We start from the raw sequence: 26,045 nt of genomic DNA on the forward strand, positions 1-26,045 counted from the left end.
TACATACATACATACATACATACATACATACATATATATATATATATATATATATATATATATATATAAATTTCACTTTTTTACGCCCGCGATTATTTGTCCCTCTCTCTCTCTCCCCCCCTCCCTCTCTCTCTCTCTCTCTCTCTTTCCCTTTTTTCATTCCCAAAGCCGCGGACTTGTGCCACTGTTTGAACCGAGTGATTGAATATTTGCGTCCCGCTGTCCTGCTCTCCCGGTATCTGCGCGCGTGCGAAAACACGCCGCCGCCAACCGGCGAGAGTCGGCGCGCGGTTGCGAAGGATGGCTTCGGCCTCTCGTCATTTCGCCGTTTTTTTTTCTTTTCCTTTTTTTTTCCTCCCTTTTCGCCCCGCTCCGTCAAGCGGGACGTGCCGGCACGCAACGATGCTCGCGCTCGTGATTGGCGCTCCTCGTCGAGGTGCTTACTCGACCCGAAGCCGCGTATCTTGCTCCCAGGATTCGCTCCCGGCGCAATTTCGGCCTGCCCGCCGACACAGCTAGCGACACAAACCGATCGCGTCTACGGGGTGTTCCGAATGCGCGACGGAATTTCAGGTATTTTAATTCGGAAACGCACGGGAAATAATTTGGATATTCCAAACTCGTTCCGTTTATCGAAAATGCAATTGTACAAATGTACACGTCAGAAAAAAACACTAATATATATTTTATTCTCCAAGATATAAAAAATTATAATGTTGATTTATTTCGGGTGTAAAGAGATAAAAATTCATGTTTTAAGATTTATTTCGAATTCTTATAAAATATTAATTCGAACTTTAATAAAAATAAAATGTTTAGTGATAATAATTAAAAATTAGTATCAAATAATAATCTATATTTAATGAGAAGGTCGATTGCAAAGTCGACTTCAATAGTCTGAAGAAATTAAATTATTACGATATTCTTGGGACACTCGGTATACGAAACATTCTTAGGTCCTCGTGTCCGGTGCTCGGATTAAATTGAACTTGTGCGCTCCGCACACATTTCCATTTTCTTTCTCTCTCTCTCTCTCTCTTTTGTCTCAGCGATTTTATTATTATTTATTAATATTATTTTTTATTAGTATTTTTTTAATTTAATTTTTTTTATTATCTATTCGGATGCGCATCCGAATGACCTACGATTACGTTGGCGATCATGAAGCGAGATCCGTATTTCATTTTTCGAAGGAAAGTCTACGCAAATCATTGACTCCGTCCCTCGCTGTCCTTGACACGGCAGTGAGACGACGACATGCGAAGAAAACGCGTATCTCTTATGTGCATCGCGTTCACCGCGCGCGGTCTTGTATGCACAGTCGTATATAGGGTGCTTCTGAAATTTGTTCTACAATCTTCCAACATTTTGGATAGCGAATTATTCTTCTATTATATATTTTTGCACAAAGATATCTTGTTAACAGTATATCGATAAGGTATTGATATATATTTATAACGAGGAGGAGAAAAAACGTGTAACAGCATACAAAGAAACTGTTTTAACAGATTTTATTTTTTAATTATATAAATATAAATATAGTAATATAATATTTCTATTAAACTCATATTTAATTCTCCGTCGCGCAAGATAATTAAATAAGCAAGAATGAATTCGCGATCATTGATCAAGAAAAGGCCGCCGCAAAGTCGACATTACTATTGTTCGATGACCTCGTTCTCGATCGACATATCCTTTCCAGAATCATTCAAAAGAAATTCTCGCAACGAGAGGTGTAAAGGGCAAAGGAAAAAGAAGAGCATTCATTGTTCTTTATAAGTATCCAAAACAATTAATTTCAATCAATATAGTTCCCGGTACTTGTGCTACATGCACGAAAAAATGATCTCACGTCAATGTTTCCATGTCACGTGTGAAAATTTGCACACATATACGAACGTTCTCGCGGAACTTTGAACTGAATCCGAAATTAACAATCCGATTCGACTTTCTGATTTTTATGGCCTTGAATCTTTATCGGTCTAAATTTATTTATATGAAAGAGGTAATGGATACGGATCGCGCGCACACATCGGAAGAATGCAATAACGAGGGAGGCGGCGGCGGCCAGAGGTAGGGGTGGCAGAGAAGAGAGGAGGGGGCTAGAAAGAGATTTATCGAGTCGAGTTGCAGCGGTTTAACCCCCGAAATTCACGATGTGTCGCGGATATTGACGGGACCTGCTACGTGAGACATAATCGATACAAGGGGTAGAGCAGCGCGACTACTGCGAGACGGTGTGTCTAGCTATATATTTTAACTCCGCCGGATTTAATCAATAATCGTAACGTTAACTGATATCCGCGCGATGCTCTTCAGCGATCTCGTCGAACGTCGGGTCATTCCGTTTTCTCCTCATTTTCGTTCGCGTTCCCAGAGCTATCCGATACTATTAACACAATTTTTATTGAATATCTGAAGACAGCGATACAGAACTCGGTTTATATAAATCGAGAAATTTCATAATTTTAATTTTATTCTACTATTTATTTATCCTATATATTTTAAAAGAATAAATCGTGTAAATCTCGTGAACAATTCTTGGACTAATTTTGAATAAAAGTAATTTTTGAAAAAAATAATTGCATTTTAATTAAAAAAATATTAACATATTCATATGTTTTTTTTTTTTTTTTAAATTTATTTAGCCGACTCTGTTAATTATTTTTATTGATTTTAAATATTTAATTATATCAACTGAAATTGAGGGAGATATAATTAAATGTAAACTTATCATGAAAATCTTATCATTATACACATGCACATTGAGTAATTTTTTATTTATTACATATTAAAATATTAATAACGTAAAATTATTAAAAACTTATCAAATATAGTTTTGTAATTATGTATATTTTTTTTATCTCTATTATTTCAGTGCATTGAACAGTGTGTAAATGTCAGACAATTAGTATTGAAAAAATAATGGCATCGATAGATACCATCAAATTATCTCTCTTCGATTTTGCTCTCAGTTTTTCAACATGTATTGCAACAGCTCAATCTTACATTACATAAACTTTCCAATAAATTTCTCAACCATTCGCATTAAAATTGTCCGTTATATCGGAAATTTTTGTTTTATTTTATCACGAACGATTCCAATTATCTTAAAGCAAATTAAATTATACTATGCTAGAAAAACACATGGGAAAATATCGAATAGAATCGATTCTCTCGCAGTAGAAAAAGAGCTCTGAATTTAAGCATTTTCCTGCAATGTGTATCCGCGATGTGTATGCGTCTCATGACATGTGGCTGCTCGGCCGCCGCGAATATTCGTGGAGCGGACGCGCGCGCGCGCCTTTTTCGGGAACCGTCGCCGCCGCCGCCGCCGCCGTCTGTTGCTGCTGCTGCTGTTAATCGGCGCCACGAGCATTCTGCGACTGCTGCAGAAAGCTTTCGTAGCGAGCGACATCGATCGGATGGCGGAACGCGCGTTTGGCCCAAAGTACCTTCGTAGGCAGACAGGCAAGTAGGCAGGTAGGTAGGTACTCGCGAGACGGGGCGACGAAACCGAAAAAGAAAAGAAAGTAGGAAAGAGAGAGGAAAAAGGAAAAGATAAAAGACGCGAGAAAGAGTATTCGCGCGGGTCCGATGAGTTTACTCGCGCGACTGTACCGGGTGTCTGCGCCTCGTCGCCGCCGCTCTGGTCGAGTCGTCGTTGAGCATAGAATGGAGCGACCAAAGTAAACTCTTAATCTCGATTATAGAAAAGAGAGGCCTATTGCCGTGCGCGTTGTCATCGGCAAAATACATTTTTTTTTTCCTTTTAAATTATATAATATTTTATCGCTGTATGACATAAAATTTTGACAGTTAAATGCGCTTGTTCTGGTACACATAAATATGTAATATAAATAAAGAGTATACTACATATTTGTGTACAAGGACAAGCGTATATTGTATATGCATAGGACTGCTACATTATTTAATTTTTGAAATAGTCGAAATTTAAAGAGAAGGGACAAAGAAAAGTTGCAAGAAAAGGAAGAGTGTAGAGATTTAAAAAACTCATTTAATATATCTGCGATGACAACGAGCTGTCTTACAATAAGCTAAGTGCGATTTGTTTTACAAGCTTTCTCCTTCCTTATCTCCTTTGTCATTGTATATACACGCGAGACTGATAATTCCGTTCGCCACGAGGGTACCAGGGCGTCGCTCTGTAGGTCGTGAAATGACTTCCATGACCGTAGCCTCCTTATCTCCCTCTCCCTCGTTCGGTCGGCTAGAAGAAGGGTAGAAGAAGCAAATGTGAGAGAGCATACGGGGTGGAAGCGGGGGGGAGAAGAAAGACGATACGCGGACGGAGAAGTAACGGCGGAAGAAAAGTATGTAATTCGGAAACTTTGCGCTTTCTCGGCCGACTGTACCCGCGATTTCTGCAACACGACGTGCATGCGTGCGTGCGCGCAGAACTGCACGCCACGAATCCGTGTGTGCGTGCGTAGCGAGGGCGGGAGGAACAGAGGAGGGTCGAAGCAAGCGAACGAGCGAGCCGAGCGAACGAGCGAGCGACTGGAGCTGCAGATTCCCTTTGTCCGCGCAAGCTCTGCAACAGCCCGCGACTCCGCGTCGTCTCCCTTCTCTCTCTCTCTCTCTCTCTCTCTATCTCTCTATTTCTCCCTTTCTCTTCTCCTGCCACTGCTTCCCTCTTCCTCACCCCGTTCTTCGTATACCCTCTCGGTTCCCGTCATCTCTACCTCTCCCCTTCCCCTAAATCTTCTCCTTCTCTCTCGCTCTCTCTTCCTCTATACTTCCTCTTGTTCGCCGAATCTGTGCCCTCTCTCACGCCTCTACCCATCCCTCTCCCTCTCCTCTTCCGTACCTCAACTCCCCCGTCTCTGCCACTCGATCGCTGCTGAGTCGAGTCAGCCCGACGCAGGGCCGGCCCGAGGGAGGAATAATCCGAGGGCCCGTCAAGGGCGCACGGCGGGGGTAATTCGATCGTCCCCGTATGTCCACCCTCTCCTCCCCCTTCCCGCCTTCCTCCGTGCCGCTCCGGGGATTCGAATTATTAAACTACGCGATTCTCTCCCCTTCCCTCCCGCTCGCGCCACTGTCCTGGTCGCTTACGCGTCTCGCGATACCGCGATTTAACGTTGGATAACGGCTCCGACGCCACCGCTACTATCCGTGCGTTTGACGCGCGGTCGCGGATCCCTCAAATGACGCTCAAACCTTTTCCCGGGGGAGAAGGATCGCTATTAACTCTCCCGCGTAAGCGCGCATTTTTTCCATGCACCTTTTCAGATTTTCCATAGATACTTTCCATAGATAAAATCGAGTAAACGCGATTAAAAGTATGATGCGAGACTACTTTCTTAACGTAGGATTTCTTTGACTTTTACGACTCTTACGGAAATCTTCCTTCCTCTTTGAAGTATAATTTTAAACTTTCATAAATTTTCCTAGAAAAGTGCTCCAGACTTCTAACTACATTCGGAATTAACGATCGTGCACACTGATAATGAAATATTTATGCCATGCCCGTTCGATTATTCGGACCTTCGGATTATTCCTTCATGATGCAATTTTTTTCATATCTGCTTAACGTTGCATTTAGCATATATAAAAATATTGAATAATTATTATTATTATTAAATGGATGAAAATATTATATTATGTTTCAATTTTAACTTTATTGATGATAATGTATAACTGCCGGTGGGGGAGGGAGGGAGGGGCGGGGGTTGTAGTAATTTCATGAAAGCGATCACGAAATTTAGAATTTAAAATGGCTCGATTCAAGTTTTAATTTAATTCTACATAGAAAGGATTTTTTTAAATTAATATATAATAATTAAATTAATTAAATTTAGTCATACATATTTATGCAATGGACAAGGAATGTCTTCACTATAATGACACCGACCACGTTAATCTCACGCACGCGTACATTCGCAGCCAAGCGCGAGACGTCGCGTCGGATCGAACGTGTCAAAGTAAACGATCGTTCGGTGTGCAACGAAAAATTTCACCCACCCATTCCACCCTCCCCCTCCTCCACCTTACCCTTCCCTTTCTCCCTTTTCTGCGCCGTCGCCAACAACTTTTGCGAGCACGTTCGAAAAATCCTTGTCGGAGAAAGTTTGTTTACGAACGGGCCACAGGGGGAATATACGATTCGCCGATCGACCGGATACATTCGGCTGTAGAAGTGTTAGTAAAGGGTGTCAAAGGTGTTATGTTATGTCTATGCGAGCTTTCATGAATATTGAAACGGGGGAATGTCGCGTTTTAAATATTCTTAAAAGACACCTCGCGACGTAATATTCGAGATCTTCAGAAGGTTATTTCTTCCGTTCCTAAAAAAATTCGCTGCATATCGATATGTTCAACGATATCAGTATACCCTTTTATATATCCGGTGACGTCGGTATTTTAAAACATTCGAATAATGATATATCGTATTATAGAAAATTAAATTAAGTATATATTAGCTATTATATGGCTGATTCATTGCATTGATAAATATTTAAAAAAATGCAAGAGTTTCTCTTTTAATGCAATTAATAAGCAAATCGAATTTCCGATTTTAAATAAATAATAAAGATCGTTTTAAATAGATAAAGATCGTGAGTGCAACCGAATTCTCTGTTACATAAAATATTCATTCAATTCAATTAAATCAAAAATTGCAATTATTTAACGTTGTAATATTTAATTTGATTTATGTAAAGTCAATCGGATTTTTTACGCGACATTCAACGTGTTGAGACGCAGCGCGTTCTCGATCGACGCCGAGTGTTATTAAAGCGAGTCGAAGGCGATTCGCGTGAGACTCGAGACGCGAAATACGTCGACGTATCTGATGAATGCGAATTAAAAGCGAGAAGGAGAACTTCGGTAGAAGGTGAAAGGGGGAAGGATTTTGATTCTGTTGCTTATAACGAGAGACTGACGGCGCGCGCGCGCGCCCACACACACACACACACACATACACACACCGAACAGAGATTCATATAGAAGAAGAGAGCTCGAAAAAGCATGAATACATTATAATAAATAAATAGTATGGAAAGTAGACACTATACATACCGGAATAAAAATCTCGACCAGCTATTAAAAATCATGATTATTATAAAGAAATTAAATCAAATTATTTCCAAAAAAAAAAAATTAATCAATAATAATATCTCACTTGATTATTTAATATTTGGCGAATTGAGATATCGAAATTTAAGAAAAAAAATCAAATTTTTTATAATTGAAATTATAATATAATAAATATGCAAAAAGCTTTTGTCCTAAAAATGGGACAAAAAAGTGTTGATCGTCGATGGAACCTAGACTCTCCGGATCCGTTCGCGAGTAACCCGTCGACGAAAGAAACGGCGATAGTTCTCAGACACCCCGTAGAAGACGAGCTGGGCCTGAAGAGCGTTGTACTAGTAGCGGCCGCGTTGCCGGCCGTCCGGCACCATCGCCGACGCGACACGAATACCGATTGTATAGAATGTATAGGCGGCGACGGCGGCGGTGGTGGTGGCGAAAACAACGACACGCTCTCCTCGAGAGATTATCCCTGGTCGCCGTCGTCCCATGCCAAAGCTCCGCCGATAGATCGATCCTCTCTGTCGCCCGCATACCTCTCGACTTAGCGTCTCTTCGAGACTTGTCCCGCCTCGCGTCCCTTCGTCGGGGACTCGCTCGGACTGTCGACAGGGTCGTGATAAAATTTCACGGTACCTACGCACGCTTTTTTTACTGCGAATTTTTTTTTTTTTTCATGAAAAATAAAGAGAAGGAGAGGGAAGATGGTAATATTCGTCTATATAATTTAGAAAAGGAGCCTCAAGTTGCAATAAATCTATCGCCTTTGCGAGCTTCGAAGATTGCAAATCTGTCGTAAATTCGCGGCTCATTTGGTCGATGTTTACAGCCATTCTGAGTAGTTTGTTTTTTTTTTGTTCACTCTTTTTATGATTTACGAACGTGACTAGACGATGACCGAGCGAATTAATTGCGCGTATCCATCTGTTACAATTAGACAGCACGTGTGTCTCCTTAGCCGTTGATGCTAATGAGACGAATTCCCTCACGACTCACTTGCGTGCGATGCCAGCCGGTCGCGGGGAACGTAATGTCGCATGTACGCCACTGCAGAATCCGTCATCCCTCTTCCGTACCCACGTGCGCGCGTACGACGATCTCTGTTGGCTGTGCCAGCGCGAATACCTGATGTCTCCGTCTCACTCAGATCGCCACGCATCCTCTTCTCCCCCTGCTTTCCCTCCTGCTTCGCTCTCGCGGATGTCTGCATCCGTCTTCGTCACGACGACGCCGAATCGCATGTATATATATATAATATATACACATCTCTCTCTTCTATTTGTCTCTTACTTTCATACACGTCTCGGTTTATGTCCCGTAACAGTCAAATTTCTCTCTCTCGCTCGTTTACGGTCCTTTTCTTTCGCGTTAGCGCATACAGTCTCGCCGCTGTGTATGAGCCATGTCTCCGTCTACATTACATGCGGATCAAATCACTCTCTCTCTCTCTCTCTCTCTCTCTCTCTCTTTCTCTCTCCCTCCCTCTCTCTGTCTATCTTCTTCACCACCAACCAGCCATGTGTCTCGGCTACGTCCTGCTCTCGGGTCGTCTCGCCCGTTTCCGCGCGGATCGCGCGCGCGCTGCCGTCCTCGTCGCTCTCGCGCAAGAGACGGCCGCGTTTCAGTCGAGCGCCGCAGACTTGGCTCGCCCCCAGTCACCCCCTCCGCCCCCGACCGACCGTGGTCGTGCTTCGTCGAGTCCCCCCCCTCTTACTCGATCAGCACCCCCATCCGTCCCTACATACCCGTCGTCCTCTCTCTGTCCTCTTCTTTCCCGCCAGCTCTCCACCCTCCCTCCTCACCCCGAGCGGCTGGTCAGATACACGTTCGTTCTCTCTCTCTCGGGCTCGGTCTCTCGCACAATCCACTCGGCTCACTCGCTCTCTGTTCTTCGTCGAGCACGCATCCCCCGCGAGCCGTTTCCTCGTCGCTCGAGCGCGCGCTGAATCTGTCCTTGTTCCTTGTCGGCGAATTTCGCGGCGTTCTCCTCTTCCTCCTCCTCCTCCTCCTCTTCCTCCTCCTCCTCCTGCTCGTCGTCGTCGTCCTCCTCCGTCTCTTCCTCCTCCGCCGCCGCTTCCTCCTGCTCGCCGCGTCCTCCTCATCTCCTCGCTCCTCCGAATGCCGTGCGTCCTCAGCGCGGAGCGCCGAATGCCATTTCACTTTCGTTGGGCTTCGCCGCGTAGGAGATCGGGCCCTGCCAGGAATTATCCTCTCGTTCTGCGCGCTCGTAACCTGCCTGTACGCGCGTATTTCGACCGGTATTCTCGCGGCTGCGTCGTTCGCAACGACGACGACGATCACGGCGTCGACGACGACGACGAGGACGATCACGTCGACGACCACGGCGGCGATCACCGCGACACGTTTTCTCGCAGTGACTTCCCGACGACTTCTGCCTCCACCTCCGCCCCGTCATCCTCCCTCCCGCCCATCGTCGCCGTCGTCACCTCTTCTTCTTCTTCTTCTTCCTTCGCTCTTCCTTTTCCTCGTCCTCTGTCTGCCGTTACTTCCCAACCTTCACTTCCTCCACCTTCTCCTCCCCCACCTCCTTCTCCTACTACTACGACTGCTACTACTGCTCTTCTTCTTCTTCTTCTTCTTCCGCCGCCTCCTCCGCCTCTTCTTCTGTCTCGACGAGGGACCCTTCGCCCACGGAGCGCCGCAGCCAGGTGAGTGATAAACGATATAACTTCCTTCACGCCCGGATACGCTGGAACGAAGCGTTGTCTGTCGCGAGAAGCAACGACGTCGTCGCCTCGCGTCGCGATATCGCTCGGCTACACAGGACCATGGGCATTGCTCCCTCGGCGGATCTGTCGACGGGAGGAAAAAAGCGAGGATGGGTGGTGGAATAGACGGAAGAATAGAAAGAGATAGAGAAAAGTGCCAGGAGCAAGCTTTATGGTTTTTCGCGAGGGCTTTACCGTACCGAATCTCGGAAGATCACGCCAAACCCGGGGGGACCCACCGCGCGGTTTCGAGATATTTTTGTGCCGAACGCAACGCTCGCGAGATGCACAAGTATATGTGCTCTGCCGGCCGGTCGGCCGTCAACCTCCTTCCCTGCACCGGCACGTCTCGTCGACGCGCTCGCTGCAGTCCGGATTTGTTTCTCGCACCGCGCTCGCACTCCCCTCGAAAACGTTCTCGTTCTTGTCGACGCGCGTTTCAAGCTCCGTTGCATTTGGCCTCCTCTAAATTATTCGAGCGTTAACGTTAACCCCTTCTCTCGATGTGTGGAAAATCGTCAAGTCTAGCGGACAACGCGGCACGTGCTCCTCTGGTGCATTGATGCGTACTAAAAATCGTGCTAAAAATGTTGGAATATATGCGTATCGCATAAGTCGATATACAAGTCGTTGCCTTGTTTGAGAAAGTTTATATGTTTAGAGATGTTTGTTTATATACTTTAGCAAGTTTGTTTACAATGTGGCTTTTACAAAATGTGCTAAGAAAACTTTAATAACTTGCTAGTTTCTTATGACTATCTTTAACTTTAAATTAATATAGTTGTACTACCGCTGATCTAAATATGAAATATAGTAAGGCTAGAAGTAATTAAGAAAATATATTTAATATAAATTGAAAGAAATTAAAACTTCTCTCTGAAGAAAGTTAACTTTTGAGAACTTAATTTTCTTTCTCTCACAATTGATTCTAAGTGAATTTTATTTTAATAAAAAAATATGTCACATCTAGCTTTCTAATCGTTGCCGAAAAGATCAGAGGAAATAAAAAATTTTACTACAGAGACAATGGAATATATCCGAGGAATTTAATAAGATAAGCAAAAGACAGGAGTCTCTTTATTATTGAAAATGTATGTCTAAAGATATGATTTTACGCGAGTATTTCACAATGAGTTTTCTTTTAATAACTTGTTAATATGTTTATACTGGCAATGAAATCAGAATGAATATGTGCACTATATCCAGCACCGACAAAAACCGTACAAAACTGCAAACTGTTGTCACAGTTGATATGCGCGATTTTTAGTCGCGAGTGGACGCATAGCTGTCGGACCGGTTTTACCAACGTCGGTTAGGTTAATGCTAACCGTGCTTGATTCAATCTTCTTCTTTGTCTATATCGCTGCCAATGCAGTAATCTATAAAAAAATGAGCCGCGAATTAAATTTAAAGTTAAAGTTAAATGGTACTCGCGTAATCTGCTTGTCAGCAATGGTGTAAGCTGTCATTCAAACTTTGTATTCTATTTTTAGCTGAACATTTTTACATAAAAACATTTCTATTCATGTTTTTAAAAGAGAAAAAAAAAGTATAAGAAATCGCGCAAAAAAGATTTTCTATGTAGAAACTTTAATTAATATGCAGATTATGAGGAATTTTTGGACCGCCAGTATATTTATGGTCACTAAAGAAAAGAAAAAAAATGAAATAGTTAGCTATATGTAATTTAATTGACTTTGAGATTTCTGCTTTGACAACAATTTGTATCTTTTGCGAACTAATAAATTTATTGGATTTGCATGTTTCGATATAAATTTTCAATATTTCGAGATTCAAACAATATTATGGGAAGTTTGATAACATCCGGCATATTGACACTATTGTGAAACATTGGATGAGAAATGTTAAAAGACTGTCGATGTAAATTATTGATGACACGATACACAAAACACCTTTTATGTCGGCGGTATTGCAAATTATGTATCGATATATTAAAAAATTTTTAATAGCTAAACTAATCTTGTGTCGATGTTTGTGCGCGTGTGTACATGAATACAAAAATTTTTCAAATAAAATATTGAGAGAAACAGCGCTGTATCATATGTAAATACATACGATTATAAGTTTAATATTTGATTTGTTTTTTATCGAAAGCGTTGCACATAATTATTTCGCGCGTCAACATTTTTCTATTAAATGTTGAAGTTACTCAAATAGATGAACATTATATAACAAGATGAACTTCTTGATTTATCGCTACGTTATTAGATGTTGTCATGGTTTTCTCAGGTGTTATGATGAGCGTATTATTTCGTGGAATAGTGTCGTTGCATAAAACGATACGCGAATAACTGACGACACGTGTTGTCGATGTATCTTAAGCTGCTTACACACCGGTCCGATTTGTTAACTCATGAGCAAATTTACTTATCGAGTTGCTTCGGGATTCTCCTAATTCTACAGTTCTACAATTTATTTTTACTTGTCAAATTGGAATATTGCTCGCTACCAAGTCACAGTGAAAATTTCAATGACAAAAATCTTTTTATTCTAAATGAAAAATGAAATAGACCCGCTCATCATTTTTTTTTATTTTTAAAAACTGCAGAATTTGTATGCAAGTATACATTTCTTAATATAATATTAAAAGAAACACATTATATGTCAGACTAATCAATTTTGCGTGAAATAAATCACGCTTTCCCAGAGAAAATCTATGTGCTCTGTAATATTTAAACTCTTTGTTTTATGCAAGATAATATAATAAATATGTCAAGTAAAAATTATAACAGTCAGTTGCTTTCCTAATGCGATGTGAAAAGAATAGTGTCTTTGCTCAATATAACATAATAGTATAGCTGTGTGTGTATACGAGGGAGCAATTGACGAAGAGCAGGCAATTCGACGCCAAAAATGCGCGATCGACGGAAAATAGCACGTTGTTTGCTGGCGCGATCATGAATCTACAACGTTCGGAGCACCTGACTGAGAAGGCGCGCGCTCGTAAAAGGATTCGGAGATCGTCTCTCTTCTCGGGTAGGCTAACGTGTCGAGGGTGATTCGCTCTTACGAGAGCCCTTTAAACTATCTGCGAAGCCATGCCGTTCCCATTATCGGGCTCCTTCGTTCCACGTTCGTAAATACCCGATTGCGCCAAAGTTTAGCAAATAGCTGTATTTTTCTTTATCAATTATCTGAGTCGGAGACATAGGGGTAACCGTTCCCAAAGTTAAGAGAATTATAACTCTCTTGGTGTATTAAATTTAATTATATAAGCCAGATGTTAAACTACTTAAAAAATTCTGAAAATTAAATATAATTTTCTTTTTCTTTATAAATAAAGACATACTTCTTTTCCGTTATAAATTTTTTTTTTATCTTTGATATGTCTTAAGATTTTTCCCTTGTCACACATACATAATGCATTGACGTAATGTATTTAAAAGAATTCATAATGTTTATATAGTTTAACTATTAATATTTTCTGTTCAGAGTGAGCTTTAAGAACCAGTTTTGGAAATTTCTTCAGAAATATTCCTGCAATAATAACGAGAGTTATAATATAATTAATTAATACATGTTACAATGAAATTATGTAACATATAACATTTCCTTATTTTTAGATGATTATATAAAAGAGATCGATATTATTGATCTCAAAATATCTGCCGATTTTAAAAGCAAATATCGATGCCAAATGTCTATTGTGGACAAAGAATATGAATATTTTAATAATCCGATTATATTTCTAAATGTATAAATAATATCGCGCTGATGTCATGTACATAGAAAATAAGATATTTAAATGACATTAAAATTGAAATATTGATATCAAAAATTCTCAATATTAAGACTAAAATAAATATTTTAATAACTATTATTTTAATACCTATACCTATCATGTACAAAGTATTTCAAGATATATTTGATATCAAAGGTAAAATATGACAAGAAGACTTGATATCGATATCTTCATTATTTATTACTTTACTTTGTTACCCAAGTATTGTACACATTGTTAGATATGTCACGTCAAGAAAAATCTCGAGATACATATATCGGTCTTTTAATATTGAACGGGAAATATTTTGACATCAATAACACTCAATCGATGAAAAAATATTAATGTTTTCACATCATTTAAATATTTCAACGTCCGCTCCCCTGGATGCACCGCGAAAGTCATCCGCGGAAAGACATCCGCGGCTTGTTGTGTTCTTACGTTTACTCGAGGACGAGCACGTGGTGCAGCCAGGGTCGCGCTCTCATTCAGAAAGGAGGTTATGTAGCAGAGAACAGAGAAGTGAGAGAGGAGAGAAAGACACATATACAGAGACAGAAAGAGAACGTTATACTCGTGACGCCCGTTACATTATCAATTCCGTTATGGCGCTGTATTCGTAATAGTGGAGACGACCCTACGACCGTCTTCGGGGATTCCCCCTCGCGTCTCGTCTTTTCCTCTCCTCTCCTCCGGTGTACTTTCATCTACTCTCTTTCTTGTTCCTTCATCTCTCTCTCTCTCTCTCTCTCCCTCTATTCGTTTTTCTCCCTTCCACCACGCGTGCTCTCTTTCCTCTCTTTTTCTTTTCTCTCTTCCGAGAGGCGACTTTCTATATAAAGCACTTTACTTTCCCTTAGCACGCTCTCTTGGCGAACCAACCCCTCCTTCCACTGCTCTTCTGTTACTCCCGCCTGCCGCCCCTTCCGCGTTCTTCTCCCCATTTCCGTGAAACCTTTTCCACGAAGGTCGATCTTTTTTGCGGATTTACACCTGTTGGACCTCGCTCGCGCGTTTCAATCGCTCCCTTATTTTTCTCTTAGAATAGAAACGCCGCCCGTTTCGCTTGTCAGTCGTGAGGATCTTTCGGATTCTGCCGATAAATTTCTTGCGCGTAAGCACACAAATTCTTTTCGCATGTCTTTTTCGATGCTCCGACACTTTAGTGAATCATTTATCGACACGAGAACGAAAAATTTGCTTTAAACGACAAGCAAATTTATCGAGGCAAAGAAATTCACTGAAGTGAATATGCTTTTTCGAACGATGATGGCCTTAGCGATTTTCAACTAAAATTATTGCAATACTACGTTTAAGATTATTTAATGTCCAACAAAATTAATAAGTTTTAATTGTATACATTGCAACATTACCATATTTTAGGGATTTAAATAGAAGAAATAAAAGAATTAAAGTACTGTTTATGTTTATACTTTTAGAAGTAGAATTTTAAAGTTTTTTTCCAGAAGAAAATATGCGATAATATTTCTAGTTATAAAATCAGAATTTATAATATAATTACTTAAATTATAAATATTTAAAGAGTTCAAATTAGTCTACAACAAATTAAAAATAGTTAAAATTGATATACTTTATTTTTTCTTTTGTCTAAAATCTAATAAAACCTTGACGCGCGGATTGACTCGCTGAATAATTTTACATACTCCTCGTATCGTACTTCGATAAAAATGATGAAATGATTTTTCCGCCACCTACGATTTCAGAAAAACTGATTGCCGATTGAGAGCGCGATCCCTTTCGACGCGGCCCGAAAGAAAACGCATCCACGTCCAGAGGCACACACGTAACCGGAAGTGGAGTTGCCGAAGGACCGGGCTTTTTTTCGCCGCCGTCTCGCGTCAATTAGTCCGGGATAATTGGTCGGCCGATGCCCTTGAACCCTAAGTATTGATTGGTGAGGTCGGATTCTGCCGGTGTGGCTGTGTCCCTCTTGCCTCCGAACCGATGGCACCACCCCTATGCATCCACCTCCGAACCGACCAACCAACCAACCACCCGCCCCGTCGCCGTCGCTGCCGCCGCTACCTAACCCCCCGCAGCGAGCCCCCCTTTCACCCTCTCCCTCCTCCCCGGCTCGCACAACCCTCCATCGTCCGTGGTTCTCCAAGTGCCGTCGCCGTTAAAACACCGCGTGTCGGCAAAGGTTTTTCCGCCCTTTATTTATTTAATTGAACGACGAAACGCCATTTTCCGCTAGCGCAATCCGAGCCTACCTCTACTGTCTACCCCTCCCCGTCCCCTCTCCCCCTCGTTTTCGCTCATTTTCCCACTTTCCAGCGCTTTCTTTCGCTCTCTCGAACTCAAGTGGCGACAACGCGAATGAAATTTCACCGAGAGAATTCCGCCGAGAATCGAATGTCATTTTGTTCGGATACACGAAGATGCGGCTCATTGCGCGGTAATTTCATTGCAATGGACGAGTTCCTCTCATCCAGCCCGGCCCCATGTGTTCGAAGTCTCCGTCGAATTTGATTTACCGTGTAATACGTCTGTCTCACGAGAACATTGATCGTTCTTTGTGCATTCACGGTTGGACATCTACACTAGTTCTTTGAATATACTCGAGTCTATTAATTTCAAATCAATTTTTTAGAAAATCTTTTTAATCACCATGAATCATATAGCATTAAATGATTATTATATAAGGTTTCAAGATTTAATTATTTATTGCCTTGATTTTTAACTTTGCTCAAAAATTGCATATTTTTTAACTATAGTTAGTTGGATATAAATATAACGATTTAAAGACACATTTGAATAAGCTTAACATTTACTTAATTGCTTTTTTAATCGAATTCCGAGCAACAGCTTTTTTAAATGTTTAATCACAAAATAGTCAAACTTGCATGATTGCAAATTTAAATTGTATAAAAAATGTTAAAGTGATCTCTCTTTTTTCATTTCCCTTTTTCTATTATTATTCATCATTATAAATTTTTTTTGTTTTTACTTTGTTGCTTGTTATCTTTTAAAAGATATAACGTAAGGAATGGCGTTAAAATATGAAAGTAATAATAATCTGAATATCTATTAACTGTGCGAAACAAACATTCATATATGTGGCCATTATATTATTAAAATATCTTTTTATTATGATACAATTATATTTAGCTCATTGTGTACATCGGTAAACCATAAAAAATAAAAATTGATATAACAGTTCGTATTGTTTTTTACAAATCCATTAAAATTGTGGCGCGTGATGAAGTATTGTATGATACTTGACAATTTTGCCCCAATTACGAGCTGTTCGAGTCAACATCAACCAAATGCTTGTGTTAAAACAGTCAATATATACGAAATTGTAACATCACGCATTGCGTTATTAAGTGTCCTTTCTTTAATTGCAAGGCGAAAGCGGTTGTAGCATTGGAAGAATAATGATGGAGGCCGCTTCTACAACTGCTTTCGTCCAAGAATTTTTTTTTTTTTATTTGGAAATATATAAATTACTGGAGCACAGCTTTTTTCAATGTTAAATTAATATTATAATGTTAAATTATTATTATTTTAAACATTTTTTTTATTAAGTTTTGAGATTAATATCAATGATATTAAACTGCAAAATTCGTAAAGAGGAAGTATCGGAAAAAATAGGAAATGTTCGTTTCGAACACAAACGTTCTCTTTTTTTCTTTTTCGCAAAACTTACAAATCGAGTTTCTCTCTCTCACATCGTGTTTATACAATATTTACTTAAAGATTTACTTAAACGTGTTTATACAATATTTACTTAAATGAATAATGCAGAGTATCATACACACAAATATACGATTATCATACATTTAATGTGTGATAATTACAAATATAAATGGAAGATGGAGAACATTTTTTTGCGTCAATTTCCCTCGTATAATCAAGAATGACAATATACATATATAAAGGTTCTAATGTGTGCATCCATGCTCACAGATAGAGAATGTCGCATTTGGTGAGTGCGCACATTTCGAATCCACTGAGACGTGATTCTCCTTGCCAAAAGTCGCACCGTTTTCGTCGTTATCGTTGTCATCGGGGACAACCACCCCGTTCGTTCTAACGGAGACGCTCGATTATCGCGTACCTCGCGCGACCCGACTAGCGCCATCAAACTCCCGAGCCGCCGAGATCGAAGATCCCGCGGACGTTTTGGGGAGGCCGTGCAAACGCCCGGCCGTAACGAGCCGGTGAACGGGCGAAGGCACGAGACAGACGGAACGAGAGAAAGAGGGACAGGCGGGGGGCATGTACGCGTGTGGCAACGCTTGGAAGTCATTGGTGTCGATGCCGTCGCGAACACCGAGAAAAAGGGGAGAGAGAGAGAGAAAGTGTGTGTGTGTGCGTGTGTGTGTGTGTATGCGTGTCGGGGGTTGGGGGTGGTCGATACGGCCCTCGGGCCACGAAAGCCGCGTAGGAGGCCTCCCCATTCTTCCTGCAGGCGTTTTTGCCTCCGCCGCGTTTCAACCCTCTCTACAATTCCCCTCTTTTTGTCCCTCTTACGCTGTATCTCTCTCTTTTCTCTCTAAATTTTCTCCTTTTTTCTCTTTCTTTCCCTTGCTTCCCGTTTCACCTCTCTCTCTCTCTCTCTCTCTCTCTCTCTCTCTCTTTAGAGTACTTCCTTCCTCTGTCTTTCTTCTCTGTCTATCTCTCACTCTCTTTCTCCTTGTCACACACTCTCTCAATCCATCCAGACCGATCCGCCATCTCTCCCCTCTGTTCGCTATCCACGCAACGCGTTCCAGTCGCTACCGACACCCCTCGGTGCAACCTATCTACCTCTGTCCCCCGGTCCTCTTTCTCCTTCCATCTCTTTTCTCTCCCTCCTCGACGGTGCCACTCTCACGCCGCCGGCAACCGCGCAGACCCCGCCTAATCGTGCCACCCCCGGTTTGATTAAAGAACAGAGGCTCGGCTTCGGCGCGAGGGTCGCTGCCATTAGTTCTTCTTTCTTTCTCTCTCCTGTTTCCCTCGCTATGCCTCTTTGTCGCTCATCGCTTCACTCGTATCATCATTCCTCTTCTCTTCGTGCTTTGGTCATCGTTCGTAAGGTTTTTTCGATCCAAGATCCTTCATACGAGTTGACCACGTGGACGTCCGGAGAAGCCACGCGACTTGACGGCTTTGCCACGCGGAGGTGGCGTCCATCATCCTCCTTCCCTTCGCGACCTTACTTCTTGCTCCCTTTCAGTTCATTCTCTTAAACTTCTTTCCTCTTCCGTCTCACGCTAGGATTTCAAGGTTACTTCACGCGAATTTGTCACGAGTCTTCATAAGTTTTTATATATTATACATACATTTATTTAAAATATAAGATACATGTCAATTTTAATGTTTTATCATGAACTCGATATATTTTAATCTGATTTACACTTTAAAGAATAAAAAATTTATTTTGTTCAAAGCTATTTGTTTTATGTTTTAGTAAAAAACTTTTGTGTGGCAAAAAAAAATAATTTTTAAAATTTAAAAAAATTAATCATGAATTTTTCGTGGAAGCTAATTATTAATATCATAATGTTTTTAAAAAATATTTCTGTCTCATTTTATTATAATCTTGCAATAACATTTTATTAAATATTTCCAGTCAAATTTCGCATTCTAAATTTACAGAAATACTTGTTTCATATTTTCGGTAGCCTCCCCATTCTTCCTGCAGGCGTTTTAGCCTCCGTCGCGTTTCAGCCCTCTCTGCAATTCCCCTCATTGTTATCTTCTTTACAAATTTCAAGTTTGGGTGAAAACTGAAAGGAGACAAGTATTTTCTCGATAATAGTTTTGTGAGACGCGAACTCCATCATATTAAAAAGTCGAAGTCGAAGAGCGAGAGTTGTGAGTCGCCGAAATACTCGGATCTCGCCGGCGTTGATTTTCAGCAGCGACAGTTCGTGGATGGACGGACGATGCTCGATGTCGCCTCCTCCTCCGCCGTCGACATGAAATTGCACCGCCGCCGGGCGGAACGAGATGCCGGGAGACGACAAGCTCGCGCGAGAAATATGCAAATCCAATCGGACCGGACCCCCGCGTGGTCTTTCGTCCGCTTCTCACAAAGCGGTTTACCGAAATGAGTATTTTTCTATTTCGCCCCGGCGCTCTGATCCCCGAACGCGATCTTTCCGCATGCGTTTCCCCGCACGGCCCCGATCCGATTATTGGATCGTGATAATTAATGAATTAATCACTCGCTCGCGATAGACTAATTAAACGTATGCGCCGCTTTATTCGCGTAGCAATATCTTGCTTCAAACGGAATCGACAACTCTTGAGACTCTCGAGACTCTGGTAATTTATAATTTGCAACAGGATGTCTACCTCCTGGAAAACCTGGAATTCTCAAAGATTTTTTTTTTTTTTGTGGAAAAATCAGGGAATTTGTATGGAATTTTATTGGGACTCTGGGAAGTTTCTAAAAAAACTCTTTTTAATAATATTGCTTTTATATTGTAAACAGTCGGCAAGCCAAGTGAATTATATGTTTAAATATATATCTATTTTTATTTATATATTCAATGTCTTAACAAAACATTGAATAACCAGTACATATTCTTTATTGTAATTTTTAGTGATTAATAAATTTAGGATTTGTTTAATACACTTACAAATCTAACACTTGAAACTTAAGAGACTCTGTGTTTTTTTTTTATATATTTTTTTTCCTGTGAGTGAAAAACATTAAAAAATGCAATAAAAAAATTTATTTTAGAAAGTTGCACTATAAAAAATTATTAAAATATTCTCTTACCTGGAATTTTGAACAAAAATATCCAAGAGATTAGGGAATTTTCAGGAAATAATCAAAATTAAATATGCATAAAAATATTGTTATAGTATATTTTAAAGGAAAAGCATGTATACTTAATGTTAGGAATCGTAGGTTTCTTTAATTAAGTACACTTTTAAAAATAGCGTCGGATATATATACTGTGTACTTGTCGTTAGTTAAAACGATGATTTATAGCGATTCTTGTTTTCTCTACAGTCGCTTTTGAAGACGGCCGACCAGCTGAAGATCAAGGGCCTGTGCGAGGTGCCGGAGAACAGGGACGGTCCGCCACCCGTGAGCCTCAGTTCGCCGCCGAGGGAATCCGGCACCCCGAGATTGAACTACACGAAGCTGAAGAAGCACCATCAACGGTACAAGCGACCCAGAATCGAGCGGCCCACGTTCGAGCCGCGCGCAACCGATCCAAGACACTACGAGCGTTACAAAGAGGAAGAGGCGATTACAATCAACGATTATAGCCTCGATAACAAAGAGGTGAGCTTATCAATATGAATGAGGACTCTAACTGGATTATTAGATTATCAAAACTTAATTCAAACTTATAGATGCGTTTTTTAAAGTATGAGAATGAATACTCTCTTCAAATTTGCATTTATATAGATTTTTTCTTTATAATATGATATATAAGAGCATAAGAAAAAGAAGAGGGAGGAGCTTTGAAAAATTTAAAGATTAAAAGAAAATTCATATGTATTCATATTATTTGACTAGAAGTTATTTTTATCGCGACAGTTTACGCGATATGCATAATATAATGATAATATGCGTTTAACATTTAATTTTTAATAGAGCTTTCTAAAAAGAAATGTAGTAAAAATATAATAAGTATAGTTAGATTATCCTTGTTTTAAAAAAAGATATAACACGATATGCAATATCGTTTATTTTACGAGGATTGAAACTGATCACAATATAGGTACGTTATCCAAATTTAACTGCAGTAACGGTGAATTTATCGCTTGTAACGCGTTGAGAAAGATGAAATGAGGAAAGTATATAAACGCAATAGCTGTCCCGTGCCGGCGAGCGGTTTGATCTTTCTTGTCAGGGTCGACGCTAAATTCGTACCGGATATTCCGCAGAATCACCGGGATTGGCAAGCCGAAGATGAAGAGTGCACGGAGACAGCAACAGCAGCAGTAGCACTGGAAACTTGCCAACGTAACAACAACAACAACAACGGTAACGGCGCGAGTAACAACAACAACGGTAAGTCAATTAATTGAGATTTCCGCCCCACACCTGGTCTTTTAACATTTGCAGGCATTTACTGTCTTTTCGGTTTTTATTTCTCGTATAAGAGACAAGAATTTTCTCATTAAATCGATTTATTATTTCGATAAAAATCAAGTGTTAATTAATTTCTCGCTTATGATTTCTAAATCTCGTGAATGAAAACGATAATAAGATAGAATATATAATACTTCTAGTTTAAATTTTCTAAAATATGTCTCTGTTTGCGCGCGATTGTAATAAAAGAAAATCTGTAAGTTGCATAATTTGATTAATTTTATCTGCTAAAAAATCTTTTATCGTGTTTTGCATTTTTCCGGCGCAGACATAAATTACATTTTATACATATTAGCGTTTTGCTCTTTTCCATTTATAAAATACAGAATATAATGCTTTTAGAAGATTTTCATATATTGCGCTTTCCGCTATATTATAATAGATAAAACTCTTATGAATCAGATTTAAAAAAAAAAAAAGAAAAAAAAAGAAAAAAAAACTTTTGCCATAATTATTCGAAAGAATCCCAGGTGTGGGGCGATTCACAATTTCCAGAACCGACCAGAACAGGCCCTTTTCACGTCGAATAAAAAGGTGACATGTTCTGTCACACAGGGCTAGGTCACTATGGCCATCATCCTGATCCCGGGGAGGTCGATTTACCCCCCGAAACCCAACCCACTCCACCCAGCGCCACCTTGGTCGGCACTACCATCACTCATCTAAGGGATCCGGATCATCATTCTACAGGTATAAAACTTTATGCTTCTTGAATTGCTCGGTTCTCGACAATGACCGTCACCGTCCGTCTTATATGATGCGGAAAGCGAAACAGAGCCAGCCTCAACATGATCGAATTAATATCTTGGCAATTTTTACTAATGAACAACCTGGAAAGAATTTCCTCGCATTTTGAGAATTCTCTTAAGTCTACCTGATTTAGAAAGCGTATTTTATTTTTACGAATTTTAACTTGATGATAAACTATCTAATTTCAATAACACATCTACCATATATCTCGGAAATCTTCTTTTACTGTATGGTAAAAGTTTCTCATTTATATATTTTTAATTCATTTAATATGATCACATACATTACGTTTTCACTCGCCGATCGGACGTGAGGGTGCGGTATGGAATAAAACACTACCGGACTGAAAGTGCAGCGGAATCATTAGGCGGACAGGGAATCAAAATAATTGGCCTAATCACGCTTAACTAGTCGCGATTAGATTTGTATTGCTCGGTTCGTAGCAGCAGCCCACGCAACCTTATTTAGCGTTCTTCCGCGTCCAGTTTTGCCTTCGACAGCGCTCGCTTATCGATTCTCAGGTACCATGAAGACTTTTCCACGTAGCTTTCGCGCGAATACCTCGACAAAGATATAGATCGTGACAAAAGTTAACGATGTCGGACTTTTTTCCTGCCAACAATATGTATCATGTCCCTTTTCCGTGTCTTGATTGTAGAGATTCAGAACTGCGATAGCGAGATTAAGATCAAATTCGAAACATTGCACACGATGGACTCTTCGGACACGATCGACATAGACAGCCACATGTCAGATCGGGCTAGCGTGAGCTCGAAAAATGCCGCCGACAGTGACAACATGATGATGATAACACCAGAGCTACTTGGACTGATGCCATCGGGAAGCTCCGGCCAGTCGGACTCAGGCGACAACAATTCGAGGGGGCATTCTGGACAGTCCAGCTCGCATCATCACGGCTCGAAATCGTGGACGCAGGAGGACATGGACGCCGCTCTAGATGCATTGAGGAATCATAATATGAGTCTGACAAAAGCATCGGGTGAGATTTTTCTCTGTAAAATGTATAAATGATGTATAAATCTATTTACTCTGAGAAGATTAATTAAAGCTCTTTTATCTGTATTATAAATAAGATTAATTTGTAGTAGGAATAAATGAATAAATCATTGATCCAGACTGTGCGTTGATATAGATGTGCTTTTACATGTGTTTTAATCTTGAAAGATTAAGGAATTAAGAATTCTGTAGATAAACATTCAATTCGTATAACATATAATTTATAATGTTAGTAGCATCATACATAAGATAATAAAAGTAAATTTATATTAATGTTTTAGCAACGTTTAATATTCCCTCGACGACTCTGTGGCAACGGGCGCATCGACTGGGTATCGACACGCCCAAAAAGGATGGTCCCACGAAATCTTGGAGCGACGAAAGCTTAAACAATGCTTTAGAAGCTTTACGTACCGGCACCATTTCGGCTAATAAAGCATCTAAGGCATTCGGCATACCTTCTAGCACATTGTATAAGATCGCGAGGAGGGAAGGCATCAGGCTGGCCGCACCGTTCAATGCAAGTCCCACGACGTGGACGCCTGCCGATCTGGATCGCGCTTTAGAAGCGATAAGATCTGGTCAAACGTCCGTTCAGAGAGCGTCGACAGAATTCGGCATACCCACGGGGACATTGTATGGAAGATGTAAGCGTGAAGGAATCGAACTTAGTAGGAGCAATCCCACGCCATGGAGCGAGGATGCCATGACTGAAGCTCTCGAGGCTGTCAGGTTAGAAATGTTTCTCTTATTTTGCTATAATGTTTATTTATATTATAATGTTTATTAATTTAAAAGAAATTAGAAAAAAAAGATTATAAAAGTAGATTGATGTATTATAAAGAAAGATTTAATTTAATAAATTTAAACAGTGTAGATTAAATAAATAAAAATATTTGCAAAAGTTTGAAGTCTTATAGTATTTCATAGTTTTATCGGACATAATAAACGTGAATCTTCCGCGTGACTGTATAATATAAATTTTCAATGCAATATTTGATCTGAAAATGAAAGCCATCACATTACAAATGTTGCTTCTGAATTTGCGATTTCAGATTAGGGCACATGAGCATCAATCAAGCAGCAATCCATTATAATCTGCCGTATTCGTCATTGTACGGGCGTTTCAAGAGAGGCAAATACGAAGAACCCGTCGTCGGCGACATCTCGCAGGATGGCAGCAGTCCACATTTTCATCAGAGTCCCAATCAGAATCACTCGTCCGCCCTTCCAGATCAAATGCCTTATCCGGGCAGCTGAAACTTACCTCTTTACTAGAGTATTAAGTTAGCTTAAGCTCCAAACTTTTCGATTCGTCACTGCAGCTCCTCAAATTCTTTAATAAATACGCGAAGGAAGGAATTCCAACGGATTAGAGGCCGATCGAAGAATGCCATTATAAAAACACACTATAATAGTGGAGGGCACGATTTACCCGCAGTATTAAAGGCGGATCGCTGTAAGCGAGCATTATGTACATTGTATGATTTTTATGTTGGGACAAGAGAAAAAATTTAGATTATACTGTAATAATTTATAAGAATTATTTATAAAGAGAACATACTGTACAGAGACCGGGGGACATCGACCCCCAACGAAAACTACTTTTAGCACCTAAGTCAGTTAATGAGACGATGGATGAGAATAGATATTATGACGGACGACAGTATCCTGTTAATTGAAATCACGTCGCAAGAGAGAGGTAACATCGTTCGTTTAATTATCATTATGTTGTAATTAATATATTATAGGATTTATAGTAACGAACGACATCAATGAAGATGCTTTCGAAACTCGAACCTGTATCTTCGTAAGACAACATACTGAATTATCTCGCATTCATGATTTTCGGATCGAAGAGAATTTACATAATGATTTCGCATAATGAGGATACTTCGTGAGTATATGTCGATACAGGGAGAGAATATACATATAATTTAGTGTGTTATCCACAAAAATTACATACGAAAATGGCGTTATAATATGTGCGAATGGCTAAAATAAGGTGATAAAAGCATAAAGTTTATTACGATTTAAAGGATATGATTTTATTGTTTCTCGATGTTTTGTTTTTCTTTATTTCATACGAAATTTGCAAGAATGTTCTGTTTATCTCCGTTGTGTCAAATTATATATTTTTTAATCAATACTCTTTCAAAGTAAAATAGCTTACGACTGTTGGCTGTTCTAATAGTATTTCGATGATAACTTACATGAGCGCTAATATTTTAAATGTTATATTCCGCGTAATAGACTGATGAGTAGAATCTTATTGATTTTTTATTTAAGTTTTTTTTATTTTATTGTTAAAGACACAAAAAGCATTTTTTTTTTTTTTTTAAGAAAAAAGTTTTTCCATGAAATGGAAAAGCAGTATTTATGAGTAGGTACAGCTTTTATCGGTTTCTTAGAAAAATTTAAGATTCCCTCTCAGCTCAACTGCCACTTGTATAAATATGTTACACACATTAATTTATCATGCTCACACTTATATTACATAAAAGTATACATATAGATATATGCTACTTATATAAATATATATATATGTACAGTTTATATATATTTTAAATTAAAAAGTAATGCAATCAAACTTATGTGTATAATATTGTATAATACAAGTCTCAAATAGTTTATTCCTCTATTTTTCTTTTTAGTTTCTATATTTGATAAGGCA

At 39.9% G+C, this 26,045-nt stretch overlaps 1 protein-coding gene across 5 annotated transcripts in view; it reads left to right on the forward strand.

The window, feature by feature from the left end:
* Nucleotides 1-25,972, forward strand: part of LOC126853660 (protein bric-a-brac 2) — a 51,049-nt gene extending 25,077 nt beyond the window's left edge. For 4 of the 5 annotated variants that reach the window (XM_050599572.1, XM_050599574.1, XM_050599573.1 and 1 more), the window contains exons 4-9: nt 20,510-20,788; nt 21,397-21,523; nt 22,139-22,294; nt 23,013-23,354; nt 23,653-24,103; nt 24,427-25,970. In XM_050599572.1, coding sequence (XP_050455529.1) covers nt 20,510-20,788; nt 21,397-21,523; nt 22,139-22,294; nt 23,013-23,354; nt 23,653-24,103; nt 24,427-24,631 — 1,560 coding nt within the window. In that variant the 3' untranslated portion in view covers nt 24,632-25,970. Of the gene's footprint in view, nt 1-20,509; nt 20,789-21,396; nt 21,524-22,138; nt 22,295-23,012; nt 23,355-23,652; nt 24,104-24,426 lie in introns of all 5 variants that reach the window. The other variant, XM_050599571.1, reaches the window with a different exon arrangement.
* The last annotated feature ends 73 nt before the right edge of the window (nt 25,973-26,045 follow it).

Source organism: Cataglyphis hispanica, chromosome 12 (assembly GCF_021464435.1).
Source record: "Cataglyphis hispanica isolate Lineage 1 chromosome 12, ULB_Chis1_1.0, whole genome shotgun sequence".
Taxonomy (NCBI): Eukaryota; Metazoa; Arthropoda; class Insecta; order Hymenoptera; family Formicidae; genus Cataglyphis; species Cataglyphis hispanica.